General features: G+C 41.3%; 1 protein-coding gene across 1 annotated transcript; it reads right to left on the bottom strand.

The window, feature by feature from the left end:
• Nucleotides 1–1,794: 1,794 nt before the first annotated feature.
• Nucleotides 1,795–19,285, bottom strand: EIF4E3 (eukaryotic translation initiation factor 4E family member 3). Its single transcript, XM_059480277.1, is given in 9 exon segments — nt 1,795–3,088; nt 3,566–3,688; nt 3,691–3,720; nt 4,744–4,810; nt 6,051–6,111; nt 7,059–7,142; nt 8,916–8,957; nt 9,039–9,115; nt 19,205–19,285. Coding segments are annotated over 6 exon segments (354 nt in total). The 5' UTR covers nt 7,085–7,142; nt 8,916–8,957; nt 9,039–9,115; nt 19,205–19,285; the 3' UTR covers nt 1,795–3,041.
• Between the last annotated feature and the right edge of the window lie 3,544 nt (nt 19,286–22,829).

Here is a 22,829-nt window from a genome sequence, read left to right as displayed (position 1 = left end):
CTGCATTCCCTTCCTTCTGTGCAGTCCATGCCTGTGCCCATGGGGAGGCTGGCAGTGCCCCTTCAGCCCCACACCACCCCCCACCCTGCAGCACCCGAGCTCTCCCCAGCAGGATGCAGTGAGCACTTTTACAAGCTCCTACAAACACTTCTAAACACAAACAGAACTCTCCTCTTAGCTCTCATCTCACCTGGCTTCCCAGGTATATCAGGGATAGTTCCACAAAATTCACAAAACAGCCTGGATAAATGTGACAAGTGCTCCAGTTACAGAAAAAACTTCAGCCTCTCTGGATAGTGCCCGAGGGCACCATTCCAGTGTGGGAAGGATCAGCCAGGGCTTGTTCCCACCCCAAGAGGGAAGCAGGTTTCTTTCATTCTTTCATTTCACTCACTCTGGAGTTTCTTTGGAAGCTAAGTGTTTTCATTTTACATTGAAATGCCAGCAGAAATTAACTTGGATAGGAAGTTGTAGGCACTTCTGTGATATCCATTTAAACAATTTAGAAGATTTTGAAGTACTAGGGGGCTCATTTAATCAGGTTCAATAAAGCAAGTCTCCAGGTGAAAATAATTAATATTTGAAAGAGTATAAAAATTAACTGTTCAACATGATTTGGTATAAATACATCCCTACAGATGTAGGGATGAAAGGACAGTTCAAAAATTCTACTAAGTCTTAAAATCAATGGTTGCAAAATTCCAATATGCAATTTGTCATGTTCCTGTGAACTTGCCCTGCCCAGTTTGATCCAAGCCCAATCCTGGACTGTGGCATAAGAGACACTGAATTTCAGTTGAGAAGATATCCATCAACCCTTATTCTAAGCAATACTAACAACTGCTATCAGAATTAAGGTATATGGAAAAAAATAGAATCCCTGATTTTATAGACTAGGAACTTAGAAGAATGAAAAATTTACAACAATTTAAAATATGGACCTTGATAGTCAGGACCTATTAAATTTAGTCAGGACCTTATTAATTTTCAATTTGGATCTGTAGCTACCCTACAGCTAGAATGATGTCTCTAAGTCTTTAACCAATGTTGAAGCAGAGAGGTTTTTAGTATTAAAGAGGCACACAAGGCAGCAAAATAAAAATATTTGCCTGCAGTTGGATGAATAAAGGAATACCTTAAACTGGAAAGTTCCAGTGACATCACCAGATCAGCCCCTTCTGCCACAGGTCCAGCTCTACTGGAATCAACATCCGTCCTGAAAACAAACCTAGGGAAGAAATAAGAGGCTGTGGCTTGTTTCCAAAAGTAAAAGGAAACAGAGTGAGAGGTGCATGATTAATTCTCCATTAGTATTCCACTTACATTTCCTCCAAAGATAGGGAAATATTTCAAGTGAGAAATCTTGCTCATCAAGCAGTTGAAAGCATTTCTCCTCACTGTGTTCTAACCCTCACTTCTCTGAAGTCACCTTTCCCCTCCATCACACAGGCCTGGAGGCTGTCCAGGTACATCCCTGCAGGTATCCACTGGTACTTCACACTTCTTCACTGAAAAAAAATTAATCTAAGAACAAAACAGCTTTTAAGAGAGTAAGTTTTAATGTAAAATACACAGGTTTGAAAAAGCAGGACCAGTAACATTTCATCCCAGAAAGCAATTACAGAAGCAAGACGTTTGGATTTTAGAAAATGTGTTTAATTAATAATGCTCATTAACTACACAGTTTTAATCCATAAATACAAGTTAAAGTCGTAAGTACAAGATAAAGTTGTAAAAAAACCCTCTCAAGTGTGTGATACTTATTTTTAAATTTATTTCATTCTTATGGCTGCCTCTTAATATACTAAAGATGTGGAAATCAGTGCAACTTAAAGAGCTACCAGACAAAAACCTCTAAAGGATGAAGGAGTGCTCAGCAGAAGGTATGTTCATCTCTGCCTTGCACCTTCTTGTTAAAGGAATCACATCAAGCTTTGGTAGTGAATTAAAACACCTCAAATAGTTAATAGAGACAAACATTTAAAGGTTAACACTGTTTATATTCCTATTCAATCTGCAACACAAATTTCTTTTCTGTATTTTTTGTTTATTTTAAAAAGGACACTTAGGAAGTTTTGAGGGCTTGAAACTACAGACAATGGGATCTCTTCCTTTGCACTGAAGTCAGCAGCAATTCTGACACTGTCCTAGTAGGTGCAGACATGGGCCTGACACATTTAAGGAAGTGGGAAGAATGGATCCAGTTTGTACAATTCATTAGAAATTATTCATGACACTTTTTTATGGCTGGACAGAAAGATACCATAAGAGAGCATACAATATAAAACCATAAACACCTATCACCCTTAAATAAGAGGTGTTGAGTTTGCAGGGTTTCCTACAGAGAAATTTCTGATTCTAACCTGGACAAGGGCTCTTCTGAAATCAATACAATCAAAAGACATTAACATCATCCTACACAGGGTTAGTCCCAATATAAATGTGTTCTCTTTAATTGCTCATTTAAGGTACCTTTGTCTATTTACATTTACAGTATGTGCTGTTGTCAGTGTAGGACCAGATTAGACTGAACATTAGAATAAATGCAGTGCAATTTCTTTCTCTCTTGGGACAAACCAGTGAGTAAACTTTAACATGATAGGAATGTTTCAAAGTGAAAATTGAAAACACATTTCCCCAAGCCAGGATTTCTCTATGTACAGCACATCTTGGAAAAGCAGCATAGCATCTCTGCATGTTTGCTTTTCATTAAGTACAGCACAGAAGAAGAAGCCAACTATCTTTAAGAAATGGGAACAAATATAATCAGGGTGAACAAACAAGTGGCCAAAATATTTTTTTAGAGAAACAACTAAGAACTAAAAACACCAAGTCAACAGAAGCAATGAATCATGTTTTTATGGTCAAAGCAACTGTTCAGGGTTTTTTCATGTTCATTAGCAATAGGTCAGTGTGAAATGTCAGAAACTCAAAAGGGTCAACCCTGTGTAGCACTCCTGCAGGGCTTCCACCATCCTCCTCCTTGTCCAGACCATCTCAAAACACCAAATAACAACACATGATCTTGGCATACAATGCACTCAATGCTTTCCACATCAGCCTTCAAAAGCATGGTGCTCTCTGTGGGCTAGAAAAAAAAGGAATAGAAGAACATGTAAACTCTGTCAAGGAGTTGAAAAGATTAAAAAAAGAGAAGATAAAAATGTATAAATCAGTCAAGGGAGAACACAATGTGCTAACAACTGTTTGATAATACATTTATAGGGAGCCTAAAATATGAGATCCCTTAAAATCCTGATTGCAAATGGTTCCTCTAAAGTAATACTTAAATTGCATAGTATGTAGCCTTGAGAGTTATTAAGAGATTTGTTTAACATTTTGGGAATCAAGTACATTACACACAAAAGAGATTGTACAATGAAATTGAAAATATCTTTTGAATGATAGCTAACTTCTACATTGAAGGGACATAATTTTAATGCAATGTCAGCTGCTACATTCCGAAGTGATTAATGATGAATCAGGCGGGATATCTCCATAGAAATACCCTACCAGCATCTTGCTTTTCTAATGAAGGTAGAAATGAACAGTACAAAATACTTACATTTATAAAAGATGACTTTAAAAGATGTGTGTGGAAGAAGTTTATGAATCTTTTCTAAAACTTTTGCTTCACTTGCTGAAGAGGAATTCATGTTCCAGACTTGCACAACATCTTCAAGGTCACAACATCTTCACTAACCCCTATTACTTCATCATCTGCAGAAGGGGAAGAACCATCAAGAAATACTTTAAAAGTGAGACATGTCTAATTTGCTACTTATGTATTATGAAACAGTGCCCAAAAGCTGGAAAAAAAAATAAAGATGTGAAAAAAGAGCAATCTCCAGTGAGGAAAATACCAATGCTCAAACCAGACAAAGCAGTTACCAGAAAGAAGTTATTGGAAATATTACCTCATGGTGGTTTTTATGAATTGCCATAGGATTATTCATCTCTGCTATTAGCACTCTTAGACTTGATTAGAATGGAATCACAAGACTCCCTCCAGTAGGGTCAGCAATATGAACTGCTAGAGACAATTTACCCACAGTGATGTCTACAAGCAGAAATGGGAGGATGAGGGTGAAACAACTAAAACCCCAGGAAAAGTACCTGGTGGAGATCAGACACCAGCTTTTCCAGACTTTGCTCTCTTTTTCCTTCACATTTTGTCAAGGCAGCAACAGGAAAAAAAGAAAACAAAATTAATGAGATTAATAAAGCCCCAGTCAGGCTGCTGCTGCCAGTGCTGGTAACTCAGTGCTGCACTGAAGAAGCCCTTTCTGGTGGGAAGTTCTCAGGATGCAGCTTTGTGGAGAGCTCAATGGCCATGCCACAGCTGGGGGCAGTGGCTGCTCCAGCTGTGAGCTCCATGGCACAGCTGCTCTGTGCATCCCAAGGAAAGGGTCACCAACAATGCACAAAGGTGGTGTCAGAAGCACAAGGCCAAGGGCAAGAATTAACTCTGGGGACAGCAGAAAATCACATGTTTGCTTAAAGTGACCCCAAGACAACCCTATCAGTGTATAAATGGCGTGAGAGACCATTTAAAAGGTTATTTCTGAAGTGCTCTGTAAACTTGAGAAAGGCCATTCTTTTTTTGTGGAATAATAGCCAGTGAAAGACAATTCCTACCAGGAAATTCACTGTCACTGTAACAGCCACTTTTATCAGATATTCACGCTTAGAAGAGAAGCAAATATGGTGAAAAGAATGATGGAGAAATGTCTCAATCATTACCTGCTGCACAGCAATCTGTAAACTGCTCTCCAATAGTTGCTAGCAGTAGCTCTTTCCAAGCTGCAGCCTAAGGAGGCAGAAGAATATTACATTCACATTATTATTTCTTAAATTGAAAGTTAGGTTTTCTAGCTCAGTTTTGAGTGTCTTCTCTTTCTGAGGTTGTCTAGACAAAAAGGAGTATTTATTGTAAGTGCATGCTGTGTTATGTAATTAAATGTTGGGTCTGTACAAGATGTTTCATCTTAGCCAAGGAGATGGCTGTGCCCACGTCTGATAAAGAATGAAGAAAAACAGAAAAAAGAGAAACAGGCATAAAGGTGTTATTTATGCTATTTACAAGGCACTGAAAGCTGGCTGAAGTTCACCTTCAAGGAAACCTTTCAGAAGTGACTGAGGCCATGTGGTGCATAGTTTGAGAGATCAAAAGTATCTTCATGTCAAAAAGGGGCTGTCATTCAGCCTCTGAAAAACAAGGCCTCTGGGGTCCCTAAATTCACTGCCCAGTAATTCAGGCTCTCCAAACCACTTGTCACTTCTGACAATCTTCACACCTTGGATTATAGGAGGAAAAAGACAATTTCAATTTCAGTCTTTTGTGACCACTTGGGACTGTGGGGGAGAAAAGCTGCAACTCACAAGGAAAAAGCCCACAGGCAAAAATCAATTAACTTTTGGCTGAAATTTTGACTACCATCTTTCAGCATTTGATGCCTTCTGCAAGGCTGTCACATTTTTCTGACACTTCACTTTTTCTGTTTAAAGGCCTGATCCAGAGCACACTTACACACATAAACACCATGTGTGAAGAGGTCAAATCTCCTTTCTGTGGCAGTTCACAGAAGTTACTCACATGCATTTGATTAGAGAGGCAAAGAGAAACACAGTTATTTCATTAGAGCTCAAGGATATGCCTGAATAGACTTCATCTTTCACACTTTTAAATGAAAAATATATATATAATTTAGCATAGATTATCAGGAAAAGGTCTTTCTATTTTTCTTTGTATGCCTATAAGCAAACAGTCTTGAGAACAAAGGTGATTATAAATCACCAAATTGAAACACTGTAGCTTTCATTTTTTTTTTATAATACATTGCCAAATGTTATCTAAAGCAAGAGATATGTAATTATTGGAAAGTAAACTTCTGCTCTTTGACTTTAAAAGGTTATGAAAGTTAAAGTAGTGTTTGGTTGTTGTGTTGGGTGATGCAAGAAGTAAAAATCTTTACAACAGCTTTATCAAACAGAGTTTAAAGAAACTCCCTTACTAAACAAGGTCTGAGTAAAGAGTCAATGTAACATACCGTACTTTCTTTAGGGACCTTCATTTTCCATATTCCTCCTTTGGCATTGCTTTCTTCTTCCCTGTTATGGGAAATAGATCAGTGAAAATACACATTCAAATCCACATCTAGATAACCCTATGTTTGTGGTTTAATTTTCCCAGAAAAATCCCATCTGAAATGCAATTACTAACTCCAGGCAGCATGACTCTGACTTCTGACATCAGAGATAATTCTTTCATTGTTCATATGAAGTCTATCTCTCAACACCTAATCCTTTTCCTAAGTTTTGTGAGTTGGAAAACACTTGTATTTTCCCTGACTACAGACCATCTTTGAAGTGGCTGCACACTGCATGGGAAGAAGCCACAAAACAATTTTACATTTTACTATGGTAACCTTTAATTTTGGAAAACCTCTGGCATATTTTCACAGAAGCAGCTTTTTACTCTTCCGTTTATTCAGTTTAATAAAAGAACATGAGCACACTTCATTTCAGTTTTGTGACAGCTAGAAATTAATTGCCCTTATTAAAAAAAGAATGGAGCTGCTGCAGGTCAGGGCAGATGTAACCATTAAACTGCCTTGTAATGACAAAGGCACAGTGCACTAATCTGTGAGCTTCTCAAGTTTATTCTGTCACAATGCTTTTTCTAAGACTTTAAATTAGGGCTTTGAGTTTCCTGTAAAGACCAAATTAAAGGAATAACCTAAAAATTCATCTTTGGATTATCTATACCCAGTGTGACTCCTACAGATTCCTCAGGACCAATGGTCTCCCATCAATCCTGACAGATTGTACATTTACATCCAGAGGTGGACAATGAAATTACAGTCTGTGTTTCTAATAAAGACTCTTTGGTACAAGTCCCTTTTAAACTGAACAAGAACCTCGGGGTTTCCTTCATTGGTCTCTTGAGTTCAGGTGTTTGCAGCCAACAGAAACAAGACCCTCCTGTCCCAAACCTTTCACTCCTTCAAGTGATTCCAGTGCCCATTCCCAGCAATGTCTGATGACAGCACACGTACCAAAGCAGGCGCCTTTCTCCCCTCATTACATCTCAGAGGCAAGTTTGTCACAGGAGGAATGTTGTTGTAGACACTCCAGAAATCCTTGAAAAGGAAAAATATTAGTTGCATTAACACAAGAGAGTGTTTCGTGAAGATTTATTTCCTTCTAATTTCCTCTGAACCAATTACACATCCTTCTCCTGGAGAACTGCCACCTTCTATGTTAGAATAAAATGCTCTGAAAGGAACTTCTTACAGAATCATTTCTACTTTTATTTTTTTTTAGATGCCAATCCTGCATATGTGAAGGTGGGGAAAAGGGAAACAGTCCAAATGTGGATTATCCTTTTGAATCCAGAGGGAAAAAAATCATCAAAACCAGAGTTACACTGACTATATCAGAACAAACCAGTACATAAAATTTCCTTCACATATTAAAAAGACATATTTATATCAAATATTCACCTTGCTTCACTTAAGCATCATTATGATTATCCTGAGTTACAAAAACAACACAAACAATAATGCTGGTGAACTAAATGTCTAACCAGCAACCAACTAGTTTGTCTGAGTGAAAGGTTTCAACCAGATGCAAAGAACCTGAAATGCACATGTTGATACAGGAGTGGGGGAGAAATGCAAAGATTCAAGTTACCAGGAACCATTGGATTACTTCCCAATGTTCCTGCTGGTAAAAGCAGAAGCTATCAGGGAGGTTTGGGGTGGATAAAAAGGCACCTAAAAGTAGTGAGCAACAGGGAGGGATGATTGAAAAGATTCCAATCTCTTTACTCTTTATCTAACAGTTGGGAATAGAAAGGATTTTTAAAGACCTAAGTTGCATCAACATGTGGCGATCCTATATTAATCATTAGTGCAACTCATTAAGTATTATCTAGACATAATATGTAAGTATTATCTAATACATTAAGTAATATCTAATACTTAATCACTAGTACAACTTTAGAAACAAGGATTGCAACATTATATGATAAAATTTTGTGGCCCTTGGCAACTCTGCCTAACAGCCATTACCTCTACCCAGCCACAAAAAGAAATTGAAAACTACTAAAAATATGAAAACTTGGTATAAAATACCCATTTCAACTATGATCTTACTCTTAAATGGTTGTGTACCCAAACCCTAAAGCTACTTGCAGAAGAAGGAGCAAAAAGTATACTGGTACATGGCTGTGGAAATATTTGAGAGCTCTTTTTGTCCTGAACTAGGGACGTGGTTTGGAAGGTTTTGTGTTTGGAAATCTCATGCAATGTACAAAGTTGTGCAGACCTTCATGAGAAAGCCTTATTTAAAACTTCAGTAGATTGCTACAGGTGTGCTTCTCAAAGAGAAAGGTCTGGCATTACCCTAAAATTTCAGAGATATAGTGAAATAGTCAGCTTAGCACTAAGGTGAGACAAATGCCATTTTGCTACGCACTTCACGCTAAATGTGGTATTAAAACAGAAATACAATTTTATTTGCAAGAGACACCCACTGCTAGGCAATGGCAGATGACACAGACATGCAGAATTTCTTACTGCTGCAAGTATTACACAGTTTAAGAGTCCATTAATTCAGTTTGCTAGAATATTTTTTTAGATACATACTCAAGGAAAGAAACCCCACCAAAAAAAAAAGCCACATGCTGCAATTTTTAGTGTTTGTGCAATTAATTTCTGTATTAGAAAAAGGAGAAAAGGCTGGAAAGATATTTAAAGTACATCAAATATTCAATGTACTAGCGGAAACACAGGAAGGTTTAAGAATCCACATGCCCAATCCAATATTCCTCCTCCTTTCCCCATCCAGAAAGCCAAATGAAATGCAAACACTGACTAGTAATACAAACACACAACACCAGGACCACTCACGTTTCACAGCTCAGGTAAGCAAAGCCACAGGTGTGACTCATCCTAGGAGGAAAAACGAAACTTGAGGTGTGAAGTTACATTAATAGCATATGGCAGCTCCTGCAGCAGAGCCAGGCGCCTTACCTGCACTGTTTGTACTGTATATATATATCTTCTTCAAATTTAATGCACATTCAGCCGCTGTTGTACCAGGAAGTGACCTTGAAGACAAAGCACCGATTAATTAAAGTATTTATTTTATCAGGGAGGTGGAGAAGGGAGATGGAGAAGGAATGTGAATTGCATGAGTGTGAGGTTGAAATGTTCACATGTCAAAGGGGAAGTCCAACTCCAAATTATCACTAATCATTTAAAGATAGGAGTTAGAGTTCTTTAATACTTGCGAATAAATTAATATTTGCCAGGCAATTCATAAAACTAAACAAAAGTATCAGGATTTTTAGCCAAGCAGCACAGCGCTGCCCTCAGAGCTACCACACACCATCAAAGCTCTGCTATTCACAGGCGACCAGAAGGGGACCGCATGATCCCGCCCCGGAATTATTTTCAATTGCATTTAATACACCCCAGCCCCCGTTTTTAGCATTTTAAGGCGCTGCCGGTGCTTCACACTTTGAAAGGGAAGCTCATCCGCACGCCTTGTGCTGCCGGGCCCTCAGAGCCGGCCGCTAGGTGGCGCAGGCGCACAGCCGGCGGGGCAGCAGGCACGGCGGGACAGTGAGCAAGATGGAGCGCGGGCACGGCGGGGCAGAGGGCACGGCGGGACAGTGAGCAAGATGGAGCGCGGGCACGGCGGGGCAGAGGGCACGGCGGGACAGTGGGCAAGATGGAGCGCGGGCACGGCGGGGCAGAGGGCACGGCGGGACAGGCGGGCACGGCGGGGCGCGGGCAAGATGGAGCGCGGGCACGGCGGGGCAGCAGGCACGGCGGGACAGTGAGCAAGATGGAGCGCGGGCACGGCGGGGCAGAGGGCACGGCGGGACAGTGAGCAAGATGGAGCGCGGGCACGGCGGGGCAGCAGGCACGGGCACGGCGGGGCAGCGGGCACGGCCGCACCTTCCCTCAGCCCCGCACCTTCCCTCACCAGCGGTCACACCCGCCATGAGCTCCTCGCCCCCCCTGAAGGGTGGGACACGCTCACGGGCTGAGGGGAAGCACAAGTCCCACAGGTCGGGCTATGGCACCCAACGCACCCAGGGAACTTCCATGTCTCCAGGCAGTTCTTCCACACCGGCACTGATGCCTTCAAGCCACATTTACCATCAGCACGCCCTGTAATGCCAAGACATCCCTGAGCATCCAGTGAGACATCCTTGGGCTGGTCTCACTGCCAGGCAGCCTGGTACACCAGGCGTGGTTCAGCTTTTGTAGCTCACCCTCACACTGACCATTACCAGCTCCCACCTGGAGCTGCTTCTCTCCCTCAAGGGCCTTCAGGGGAAGCCATCAGAGGAGTGGTTGAGGTCACTTGGTCTGTTCAGCCTGGAGGAGACTGAGGGGAGATCATTGAGGTCTACAAGTTCCTTGTGGGGAGAAGCAGAGGGGCAGGCACTGATCTCTGTGGTGACCGCTGACAGGACCCAAGGGAACGGCTGGGCCAGGGGAAGTTTAGGCTGGATATCAGAAAAAGGTTCTTCTTTCCCCAAAGGGTGGTCAGGCACTGACCAGGCTCCCCAGGGAATGGTCACGCTCCCATGGCTGCCAGAGCTCCAGGAGCACTTGGACAATGTTCCCAAGCACAGGGTGTCCCCCTTGGGGATGGCCCTGTGCAGGGCCAGAAGTTGAACTCAATGATCCTCATGGGTCCCTTCCAACTCAGGATATTCTGTGGTCCTTTAGGCACACAGCACCAGCTGCATCCCATCATCTGAAAGGTCTTTTCCAACCTAAATGGTTCTATTTATAATCTTTTCCATGATTCTTCAGTGCGTGAGACATGGGATGGTGCATCCCACACCCCCAGAAATCCCTGTGTTCCTGTCACTGCACTAACATTCTAACACCCACCTTACAATTCCCAGCACACAATCCCACAGGCACAATTTTGGGGGAATGAGGTCAAAATTGCTAAGGCACATTCAATTTCTTAGAACTAGAAACATTTTTCTTTCCCTTCAGAAGCTGAAGTAGGATTTCTAAAGAAAAACGAAAATCAAAGACAAAAGCAACCTCCCATTGTGTCTCAGAAGAGGAAACAAAAATGTGTAAAATTACTAAATCTGGAAACAGAAGCAAGAGAGCAGGTTTAAGGAAACAGAAGAAAACGCAGCTGTTGCTCGGGTACCAGCTGAATAAATGATAAAAGCAAACCAGATCTCAGCATCCCTCCCTGATACATGTGATCAGCATGAAATATGTCCAGGGAAACACTGAAGTTACTCTCAGTTGTTACAGATATAATTGAAGCTCTGGGCAAACCCTAGATATTCATGTAGAGGAAGAAATTTAATATGCAAAACTCCTGAAACAGCATCACATCTTCAAAAGTCTAATAATAGCTCTAAGGTTTTTTCAAGGCTCCTATTAAAATAAGCTGCTTTAAAAATACATACAAAACCAGCAGAAAAATACCTCCCAAGTTTTTCAGTATAAAACAGGCAAACTCATATCTGCTTTACTATTTGCTTGTTAATTACCTGAACTAAGAACATTACCATGGTGAAACAGGCAGGAAACAAACAAACAAAATCAAGAAGAAATTGCCATGGCACAGCTGGTAGTCCAGTGGCTCATGAACTATGACAGCTCACATGAAAAAACTGATAAAACCAGAAACAAAAAAAATATGTCATCAACATGATAAAAGGAATTATCATAGCAAGGTTTGGAGGTCTGGGATTTTTTTCATGCATGTGTTTTGGCATTTTTTATGTACACTTTACATTCAGCATTAAAGAGCAAAAAGATAAATTCACAGTATTTTACACAAACAGAGCCAGTCAGATTACTTTTGAAAGCACACAAAAAAGGAAGTAAGTTCAAACAGACTTTGAAACTTATCAAGTGATCTATTTGTCAGTAGAGAGAAGTGGACTCACAACCAACTACCCCTTGTTCTTTTCTTGCTAACCATACTAGCACCTCTCTACTAAGGCTTTGTTCCATGTAGAATGGAACACAAACAGGCAAAACCTGAGAAATTTTGCCTCTTTTTGTTTCACCCCACTGCCCAAGAATTTACTTCTCTTCTGGATATTTCTGCAACTGGTGGCTTAGCAGTCACCAAGGCATCTGGCATTACATATGCTGTACAACAGACACTATCATCACTTGATATCCTTGTGCTGACACTGCCACTGAGCTGCTTCTCAGTAAGGTCTACTCAAACAGAAGATTTAAATGTATTCTCCGGCCATAGCCTTCAAAGGTTACCTAGATCATCATGGTAGCCATTTAACAAATTTAAAGCCATTTAAAAGAGCAGCTAAGACAGGTAGACAGAACATACCACTCCAAGGTTATAAAATGGTTCATTTTGATGGTTGCAAGTAATGTTTTCCAGAGAAACTGTGACCAGCTGGCAGAAAGCACCAACCAACCAGAAAATTACCTATTTTAAAAGTTATGGTGAGTGACCATTTATTCCTAGTAGCCTGCCTGGTAAGTGCTCCAGGCCCACCCGATTACAGTGTTATTTCAGCCTTTCATTCAGCTCTGGAAAGTGTAACACACTTACGGATATGAGCATGAGCACCCAAATGTTTTTATCTGAAAAACAAACAATCAAGCAAAACCAAAATCCTATTGAAAATAACATAATTGAGAAAATTATGATGCATCAATTTAAAAGTTCAGGATCATTTGCTCTAGAATTTACACCTGCACAAATTTGGTTTAATGCACGAGTACAAGACAAGGACAGTATTCTAATCAGACAGACAGAAGAAAAAAGCATTGAATTTGCTACAAAATTCCAGCCTGCTGACAAATCTGAACTGTAGTGTTTCTGTTTCACCTAGAAACTCAGCAGATCCACACAGATGACCACTCAGAAGTTTTGTGCCTTGAAACCCATGAAATTGGGATTTATTTTATTTTTAGTTGAGTACACATTTTAAGTTGAGTTTAAATTAAGTTAGCAGAAATGACAGATTATTTTTAAGTGAAAGAATCTGTAGAAATTCCTATTTCTGTAACTCTCCAGCAAAAACTTGCACTTTAAGGTAGGAGTAGTGAGACGATTGTGAACTTTACTAAAAACCTCAGTACACATGGTACTACAAAACAAGACCCTGCAAATATTGACCCTCGAAATGAAGCCATTATTGGAGTCTTCCCATTCAGATAATACTGCCATCAACAATACAAATAATCCAATATGCCCTACTGACCTGTCAGTTACTGCCATGGTGAACAACTCATTTCCAAGAACTCAGCAGGCCCTGCTAATCCCCGTGAGCACTGGAACAGGAAGGAGCTGGATGCCGGCACCAGCCAGGCACTGACAGATCCTCTGGGGGTGGCAATACTTGTTCTGTCACCACTTCACCTACAATTATGCATCTGGGTTTCCCATGGAGAGTCTGCACATGAAATATTTCTGTGCTTCTCCTGGTCTGCCTGTTTCATGCCCTGTGATGGTACTGCATCATCAGAACATTTATAGGAGAAAATTTAGTGCAGTATCAGGACTAATTGAGCTGCCTAATCAGGCCAGACCTACTGTACAGCATCTCGTGGTGAATCACAAAGGAACATGGAAAGAGAAATAATCTCCACAAAATGAATCCTAATGCCAGCTTTCTTTGCTACTCCTTCATTATTCCAGCATGAATAAAGAACAAAGGATACAAAGATAAATTCCATTGTTTTATCCATGAATAAACCTCCAGGTGGTTGCACTTATGTTAATTTCTGATGCTGAACTGTAGCTTTTCTGTTTTTCTGAAAAGAATTAAGTATAGAAGTTGTTTCATATGTGCTCACACTGGCCTTTGTTTCCCAGTGGGAATCTCATCACAGCTTTAGCAGAAGCTTTAAAAGCTGCCAAGCAGTTTTGAAAATACCGCTGTAAGTGCTTAGCCACAACTGCTTTTGGTATAAATAAGCAAAATATTTATTTACAAAGCATAAAGTCAAAAACATGCTGTGGCAACTAAATAAATCTGGTAATCCATTCTGAATACAAAGACTGATTTCAAGCCATCAAAGCCTGTCAAAATGCACTTACCGGATTGAACATTCTTATAATATTAACCATCATTTTTCATTGTAAGCCACCTACTCATAAGCTGTAATAGGTGAAATAGATGATCCTAGATAAATAAATTTTGCTATAGGGAAGAAGGGAAATTATTAAGTTTAGTTTCAAATATCTGATGTGTTCAGTTAGGAAGATTAACACATTATTAAAATGATTCAGTTATCAAAATGTATCTACTCAGCTTTATATAGATTTCATCTGCAACATATAGAGAGAAAAATCAGCACCTAAGGACAATACCTTAGTAAGAATATTTTGTCTTTCCTGGAGTAGACAATTAACATTGCTTATTTGACAATGTTTATATGCACATACTTACCCCCACAAAGATACTGAAGAGTTAAACTATTCCTGCAAGAGAATTAAGATTATCTAAAGGGCATTGTTTGAAGTCAGGCAAGAAAACAGGGCAAGCAGGCCATGATCCTGCAAAATAATGGGAAACTGGGAGGAGACACAGGCAGGACAGCTGACCCCATCTGACCCGAGGGATATTCCACACCATCTGACATTGTGCTCAGTAGATAAAGTGGGGGAGGAGGAGGAAGGAGGGATGCTTGGAGTGATGGTGTTTGTCTTCCCCAATCACGTGGGATGGAGCCCTGCTCTCCTGGAGGTGGCTGAACACCTGCCTGCCCATGGGAAGCACTGAATTAATTCCTTGTTTTGCTTTGCCTGTGTGTGCAGCTTTTGCTTAAGCACGAGTGTAAAGAGCTACCAGCATGAATCAGCCTCCCAAGGTGGCACCAAAAGCCCCTTCAAGCTTGCTGAAATTCCCCCTGCTCCCTAACATCACTGCAGGCAGAAATCCTACCAATGAGACATGTGGGTATGAACGTGGAAATCTGTAGAATGGACAAAATAAATAGCAGATCTAAACTCGTGTTTTCCAAACTTCTATCACTTGACCTTGGAACATTTTATAAAGGAAATCTCGTTTATCTGAAGAGTAAAACACCTGCCAGCTTCTCTGCATCTTCTTTGGAACTGCTGACCTGCAAGCATTTGAGGATCACAGATAGGATCTTTTTTTGTCAAACTGGTGAATAATATTCCCCCAAAGCTTTCATCATGCTCATTTCCCCAAGGCATTACGGGGTAAGATAGCAGACAGCACTATCAGATGGTTGCTATTTCAGACACGGATACCAAGAAAGGCTTAGCACCAACGGGAAATGCAGATGCCCTGTGACACGTGTGGGATGATGGCAACGAACCAGGACCTGGCCACAGGATGCCAGCCTCCAGATGTTCATCCTGTGCCAAGGCATTCACAGAAATAAGTGCTGATGTAGATAAAATAAAGGCATTCACTTCTAAAGCAGGAGATGGATCCAGTGCTGCTATGATAAAAGCAAGGCCGTGAACCCCAAGGGTAGCAGTTGCTACAGAAAGTACCACTTAGCTGATGGATATTTATTTTAACAGCATGACTTAATGAAAAGATATGTTTTAGAGATCTTAAAATTGTATGTCATGGATCTCTCTCACAGTAATTTAATAGAAAGAGATAACTATGTATCCATCTCAACAGCTATTTATCTTTAAGCGTCACTTCTTCCTGCTTTTCTCTGCAAGTACAGGGTAAAATGTAGCAGCAGTCAAAAATCAATATCATCTCCTGAGGAAACAGCACTGCTCCACACTAGGTACTACTGAAGTCGGTTAAAAAAGTGCCCACAGTTATATTCTACAGAAGGTCCAACTGATACAAGCCTAAGCCTCCATCAAATCCCTGTGGATGTACCAGTAAATGTCCCAGCCACTTCTGCGGGACTCTGCAGAGAGATGGCAACTTCCACAGACAGCAGTAAATTAAGATCACAGTTCCATTTCTTGTCTGTTTTTTAATACCTTAAATGATTTTTGAGTGTATAAAACATGTCAAATTTACAGTCATTTTTGTTTCCTGTCATTATTCTATCCCTGTTACTGGTAAACAAAATACAGTTTTGTGTATTTATGGTCCCCCAATTTTTTTTCTTATATATACACTCTTGGATTTATAAGTTAAGAAACAACAGTACTAATTAAATGCATTTACATGTGATCTGAAAAATAAATAAAAAATATCTGTAGAATAACTGAATTTTAAGCATCTAAAGCATGGTGGAATTCTTAAGAAAAAGAAATGCGAGGACTCAGGAACTCAAAATGGATTTTAACTGCTGACACTGATTATAGGAAATAGACATGCTTATCTCCACATGGCTTATGTAAACAAACAGACCTGGTTGGTAACAATTAAACACCAGTTCAAATGATGCTTTTTAAAAACAAAGAAGCAAAAATTCAACTTAGATCCTGAACCTGACCAAAACTGCGTCCCGACTGCAAAAGGAATAATCAGAAATAATTGCTGGGTTTATTTATTAGATTTGATGTGCTGGACCTGAGTTTTTAACAGTTCCTTGTTATTTCTCTGTCATGAACTGGAAAGTTACCAGAAGAATAACTAAAGAGTAGAATTTTACCAATAGCATGTGGCAGTATATTGAGTGGCAGAAAAGCTGATAAAGGAGTAAATGCTGATAAAGGAGTAAATGCATGTTGTTTTTTTATATATCCAACAAATAAATGGAATAGTTCTTGCTCAGCTTAGGTACTAAAATTAAGTCAGCTTTGGCCAGGACACTGTGTAGAAACTTTATCCTGAAGAGTGAAAACAAAAATGAAATAGAAAATTGGCTCCAAAATCACTCTCATGGAAACCACTGTGCAGACTTTCTGGAGCAGCATCCAAAGGAAGGTGGTTTAACATCTTCCAGAGAACCAAGATTCCTGATTGCCCAATAGAAGCTGAGCATTGACAAAAAGGCAAACAAAAGTAAAACCTTACCCTAAAGTTGTTACATAACTGATCGTTCTGTAAAATGCTTCATGGGAAGGAGATGGCATCTCACAACCTCCTGTGAAAATGGAACAGGAGCTTGCCAACTTCTGGGCCAGGTGATCCTAGATTTCCCCAGGCTTTCTAATTACAATTAATAAAGGAAAATATTGGTCCAATAGCTCTTTTGGTATATTAAAAGCAACTGGCAGATATGAGCATGAAGAAGGCAGTACCTACCCCAAGGTAGTGTATAAGTTGGAAAGACATCAGTCTTTCCAGGATCCTTGATGCATTCCAGAATCACAGCTCTCTCTGGTTCCCACCACTTGTGAAGGAAGGCTGAGCTTCATCCAAAACCCTTTTACAGTTAAATAAGAGCATAGACTGACTTCATCATGCTTTAGATTAGATCTTTATTTCTTTACCTAGCCATCTCTGGGGAGCTGAACTGGCTTAACCCAGCATCCAGTCCATGCAGCAGGTATTAGGAGACTGGAATTTCTTACTTAGCTTTGGACACTGGGCTTCTGCTTCCATCCTTCCCTGTTCCCCACACTTGGAAAGCACTGGGGCTCTCTGAGGTGCTAAAGAGATACCCAGCAAAGGTGAGGTCAGGAGCATAAATGAAAGAAACCTGACAGGTCTCAAAGTTACATGTTGGAAACAAACTCCAAACATCTTGCTTTTCCTGATTTTCTAGTAAAATATCTGCAGTGTTTCACTTAGATATTGCTTCCCCAAACATGAGGATCCCAAAATAGCACCATCCTCAATGCTATTCTGTGTCATAATGTTATTGGCACCACATCTGGCACTGGCTTTGATGTGGAACATGAGCTTAAATGCTGATCTCTTTTCTACAGGCTTCCCAGTGTACAGCTGAAGGAAACAATGTGCAAGACTCACACGCTACACACTGCACAAACCATGTTAGCCTGGACTGCAGAGTGAGTCTGGGATGGAAACCCCCCACTACTCTGGATATTGTAAAAAATAAGTACATCTCAAAGATAAAAATTACAGGATATAGTGTTTTTATACGAGCTCCCTGCTCTATGGTTCAGCTCACGGGGATCATTTTCTGCATCACACCAGCACATTTGGTACCTGTCCAAGCCAGCAAAGCAAAGGCCCCCTCTGGAAATAAACCACTAGAGGGAGACTGACTTCAGCAATGGAACACCCATAGGGATAAAATCGTGCACATCCATTAAGAAAACCAACAAGATTCACATCAAAATTGCTCTTTGTGTTTCTTCTTCACACGTAAAAGTGGCTGAAATTAAAGGGTCAAGTTTGGCTTCATCAAGGTAAACTGAAGGAGCATCATGTAAATGGGATCAGGCAGTCACGTGTTCTACTGTTTGTAAGAGAGGTTAGGCCAACTCTATTAAAAAAAAAAAAAAAAACCCACACCAAAAAATAACCCAGCCACTGAAAATACTAATAGCTGTATCCTAGCAACATCACGGATTCCATGTGGACTTTGTTCTGGAGTCTACAGTCCTATTTCATCAAAATTATTGACTTTCTCAAAGTCTCAAAACGACCATCAAAAAAACTGTTAGTGCTTAAAAAATACAAACATTTAATTAGTCACATTAATAAGAAAAAACTAAGAGCAGCATTGCATGCTAGTGCTCCCTTTTCATGGAGCTCAATTTAGCTTCCTTTGAAATCAGTGTCAAAATTCCCACTTTATTCATTGGTAGCAGAGCCTCTCCTTCGAGGAGAGAAGCTGGAAATGGCCCTGCAGAACTTGGCAGATGAGGTTTGTCTCCAGGATGAGCTCACACATTGCACGGATAGAATTCATACAGCTCTCCGTGATCCTCCCAGTCATCATGTCCTTATTGCAAAGGTAAATCAATTGGCATGCCAGTGGCACCCAGAGGCTTTCCACAAGGCTTCTGTGCTATGCATATAACCAGTGTCCTTTTCTCCCCCTAAGCTTTGTTTTTGTTTAACCCCAAAAACCTTTTTTAAGATCTCAAAAAATGTGGAATCCTGCTGGATCTTCCCAAAGGCCCAGGCCCTGCTTCTCTCAGGTATGAAGATTTCAGGTTAAACACAGCTGTGGGAGGATTTTTTCTCATCAGTCCTACATCACTGAAGTGAACTTTGTTAGATAATAAACAAAGGCAAAAGGCCAAATGAATAAAAAATGAAAGAACCCAGCCCTTCCAAAGAAAAGCCCTTTGCACAAAAAGAATGCCTAAAAATAAAGCCAATCCCAAAGAAATAAGCTCTTACCCTTATCAACTTGCATGATGATCCAAGAAATCCTGGGCATTTTGGCATATAACTCAGGGTTTGGGCAGGCTCAGATTTTGGTCACAATTTTCACTCAGATCCAAAGTACATCACAGCTTTTCTGACAGTTTTCATCTGTTATTCCAAGCTCTGCTTCAACAAGTTAGCAACACCTTTTACCAGAGAGAAAGCACTATTAAAAGAATATTTTTCTTTTCATCATTCTGCCTTAAAAGTTCAGTTGATAGGATAGTGCGGTGAAAAATATTTCTAACGCTTTACTTAGCCCACAAAGTTGGTTGAGACCCACCAACACTTTAAAACTGCAAAGCTTTTTAATGTGCTATTCCTACAGTTCAAAGTAAAATGACAAGAGAACGCCTTTGTTGAAGAAGTGATTTAAATACAGAAGGGTCAGTTAGTGGCATTCAGCTCGTGAGCATGAATCTGGTGATGGCTGGATTTGAATTCCAGGCATGGCACTGAACTGTCTGTGCTGCTCCAGCGGCGGTGGTGGAGAGCTTTGAGCTGACCCCACGGTGTCACAGGAACACTGCCAGATCATCACTCCACTCCAACACCCCAGCAGGGGTGTTATCTCCACAGACAACACCCATTTAACTATGAATTTAGCATTCAAGCAGTGCTCATGGACTCTCTGGTACAGTTAAATCTCACAGTTTTAGTCACACCAAAGGTTTTGCTTTGCTCATCCTTTCGTTTCCACCAGCTGTGGGGGGAAGGGGCCATAGGCAAGGAGAGGATATCCATTTGCACAGAGTGCCAAAATAAGGGAGTAGTTCTGGCTTCATCTAAGCTGTGCAGTGTAAACCAGCAGGAAAGGTAACAAATAAGGACAATGGTGCAGCAAAGAAATAATATTTCAGATTTTATCTACTCAAAAGATGGTATCAGAAGGTACTTTCAGCACCTCAAATAACTCTGTGATGACCAGATTAATTCCAAAACTGTTCCAACAAGAGCAACTGAATAAAAATTTGAGAGTTGGATGCCAAATTCTGCTCCTAGTTATGCCTTGAAAGAGAGCTGTTTGGCTACTTTATACCTGGGTAAAAAGGGAGGGAAAAAGTAAAATACACAACATGGATAGAGATGCTTTGACTAGCCAAGCATATTTGAAGTCTCTCCCTAGCATTTTGTAGGAGTAGCAACCTCAGCCTATTGGCCATGGTCAATGGGATTTATTTTGATGGTAGACACTGTAGACAATGAGTGGAGAACAGCAAGGGTTGAATTCATATGTAGAAAATAAAAACTTACCTTCACACTGGCTTTCAGTTGTGCATTACCTCAATTTTTTTTTTAACCCAGTGAATTTTCTGGACAGATACTCCAAGTAGGTCTATTCAAAAGCAAAGAGAGGGTAGCAATGGAAATAATTTGGCTCACGACCAACATTGCCACCTTTTGTTCTGAAGCTGCCCACACTGTCCATGGCCATTTCACTGTGATGAGAGTGGTGGATTCATCCTGTAGAGATGAGACAGCACAGCCTCAGTGCAGGGAATGGAATGTGCTTTGTGAGGGTTCAAGTGACACACAGAGAGATGTGACAGCAGTGTGCAAAGCCTGGTGTTGCCTGCTTGTCCCACTGCCTGGTTTTACCTCACCCTGTGGAGAGGCTGCAGTGTGCACATGTACACATGGAAACAGAACACATTTATTTCAGGACTTCACAGGCCTTGCTGCTAACCAAGAACTTGGGCCCGAGAAGCACCGCAGCAGCAGAGCCAAGGGCTGGCAGTGCTCCTAAAGGCAATAAGCTGCTTATCTCTGGCCTAAGGAGTTTATAGCACCCATGTATCCCCAAAAGCTCATTAGCTCTTCAGCAAGCAGCTGAGACATTAGATGCACAAGCACAACAGCAGTGGCTTGAGTTTGCTACAGCACAGATAAAACTTCTGGCTTGGCTGGTCTGCAGCAGGCCGGTTCAATAGCCTGAAGCAATCCCACTTATGTATAAACTGGAGAAAGCCTGATCTTGTGAAATGCTCCTTAGTGTCTGGCTTTGCTGGTAGGAGTGTGTGTAGCTAAAACTCAGCCCTGCCATGAGGCTGCATCCGCCTCCCTGGTACCCGCCAAGAGCCAGAACTGGCATCTGGCAGCATCCCCTGCCACGTGCCCTGCCACAGCCTCACATTGCATCTGCTTCTCGCTCACCCTGCACCCCTCCATCAGTCCCTGCCTCTGGGACAGAGGGGTGGCAATGCAACCCAAGCAGCTGGCCTGCATCTCATGGAAGACAACTACAGATACAGGAAGAGAAGGACAGGAAAATCTGTGCCTGGGGAGATTTTAAAGGAATGGTTTCTCATAACTATCTTGGCATGTCCATGGGACTGGATAGTAGCTATGAGCTCCTGTAGAAAGCCATCATGTCAGAGATATTTCCTGTCTCACAGCAGCTATTCCTTGTGTCACAGGGGAGGTCTTCCACAAAGGAGCTGCTTCTGAAGAACAGTGTGTCACCAACAATTCAGCAGGTTAAGTTTAGCAGAGACAGTGATAGAAGTGAACAGGAAGGAGCTATTCTTCCCCTCTGCTTTTCTTCCCTCTCCATTGAGCAAAGCCTTTAAAGACCAGGTCACTCTGCAGAAGGCTACAGAACTTGCAGCAAGTGGCATGCATGGAGGCTTTCACAGCCATGATACCTGTGTCTGGTTATTTCCAGTCAAAATAATCTCCTACTCAATTATGGAGAAGAATAGAGAAGCTCAGCCTGACTCACAATCACATGGGGGAAAAATGAGAGGAGTTGTTCAAGTTCAAAACGTTCATCTTGCTGTGGAGGAGGATTAGTACTGCTGTGGAAGGAGGCTTTCTCTCCCCCTGCAACAGCACAGCACTAAGGGATGGAAAAGACCTGAGTCCACTTCCCTGCTGTGCCAAATATACTCCTCCGTTCTTCCCTCCTCCCTCCCAGGAGAGCAGATGAAGTATTAAACAGCCAGGAATAAGCCCTTGAAAAATGTGATTGCTAGCTGTCAGATATCCCTCTGCCACAGATGCAGCTCTGGGACTGCTCGCCTGCACATCCTCCACTGCCATCCAGGAAATCAGGATTCAACAGTGACATTAATAGTCCCATCCACTCTGGTGTCATCTGTACATTTTGCACTACTGTGCTAATAATTACGGGAACAAAACCACATCCAAAATCCTTCATTAGTGTTTTGCTGAGCTCTGCAGGCCCATGCCCTTCCCAGCCTGATGGCAGCGCCCCATCCCCAACCTGGCATCTGGATCCTCTGTCAGCAAGAGGCAGGGTGGAAGTTTTCCAGCATTGGTTTAAATCTGTCTTCATTCCACTGGCAAGTGCCATACCTGTGCCCTGGTTACAGAGGGCAAGCATGGCTCCTGTGCAGAGCAGTTATTTTGGGTAGTACTGTAAATGTTGCAGATTTTAATCTCCTCACGCTGTTTTCACATTACCCAGTGCCCAAACATTACCTTAATGTGTCATCTTCTGTTCTGTCATTGCCACAGAGTATTAGCATGATCCTTGTAAACACCCACAAACCTGCCTCATTAGCTCCTGACACTCCCTCCTCCCCTTCCAGGGATGACTGATAGCCACCCTTATGCCAATGCCATTCCCTAGGCT

This window comes from Ammospiza nelsoni, chromosome 11 (assembly GCF_027579445.1).
Source record: "Ammospiza nelsoni isolate bAmmNel1 chromosome 11, bAmmNel1.pri, whole genome shotgun sequence".
Classification (NCBI taxonomy): Eukaryota; Metazoa; Chordata; class Aves; order Passeriformes; family Passerellidae; genus Ammospiza; species Ammospiza nelsoni.
This window is presented reverse-complemented; position numbering and strand designations above follow the sequence as displayed.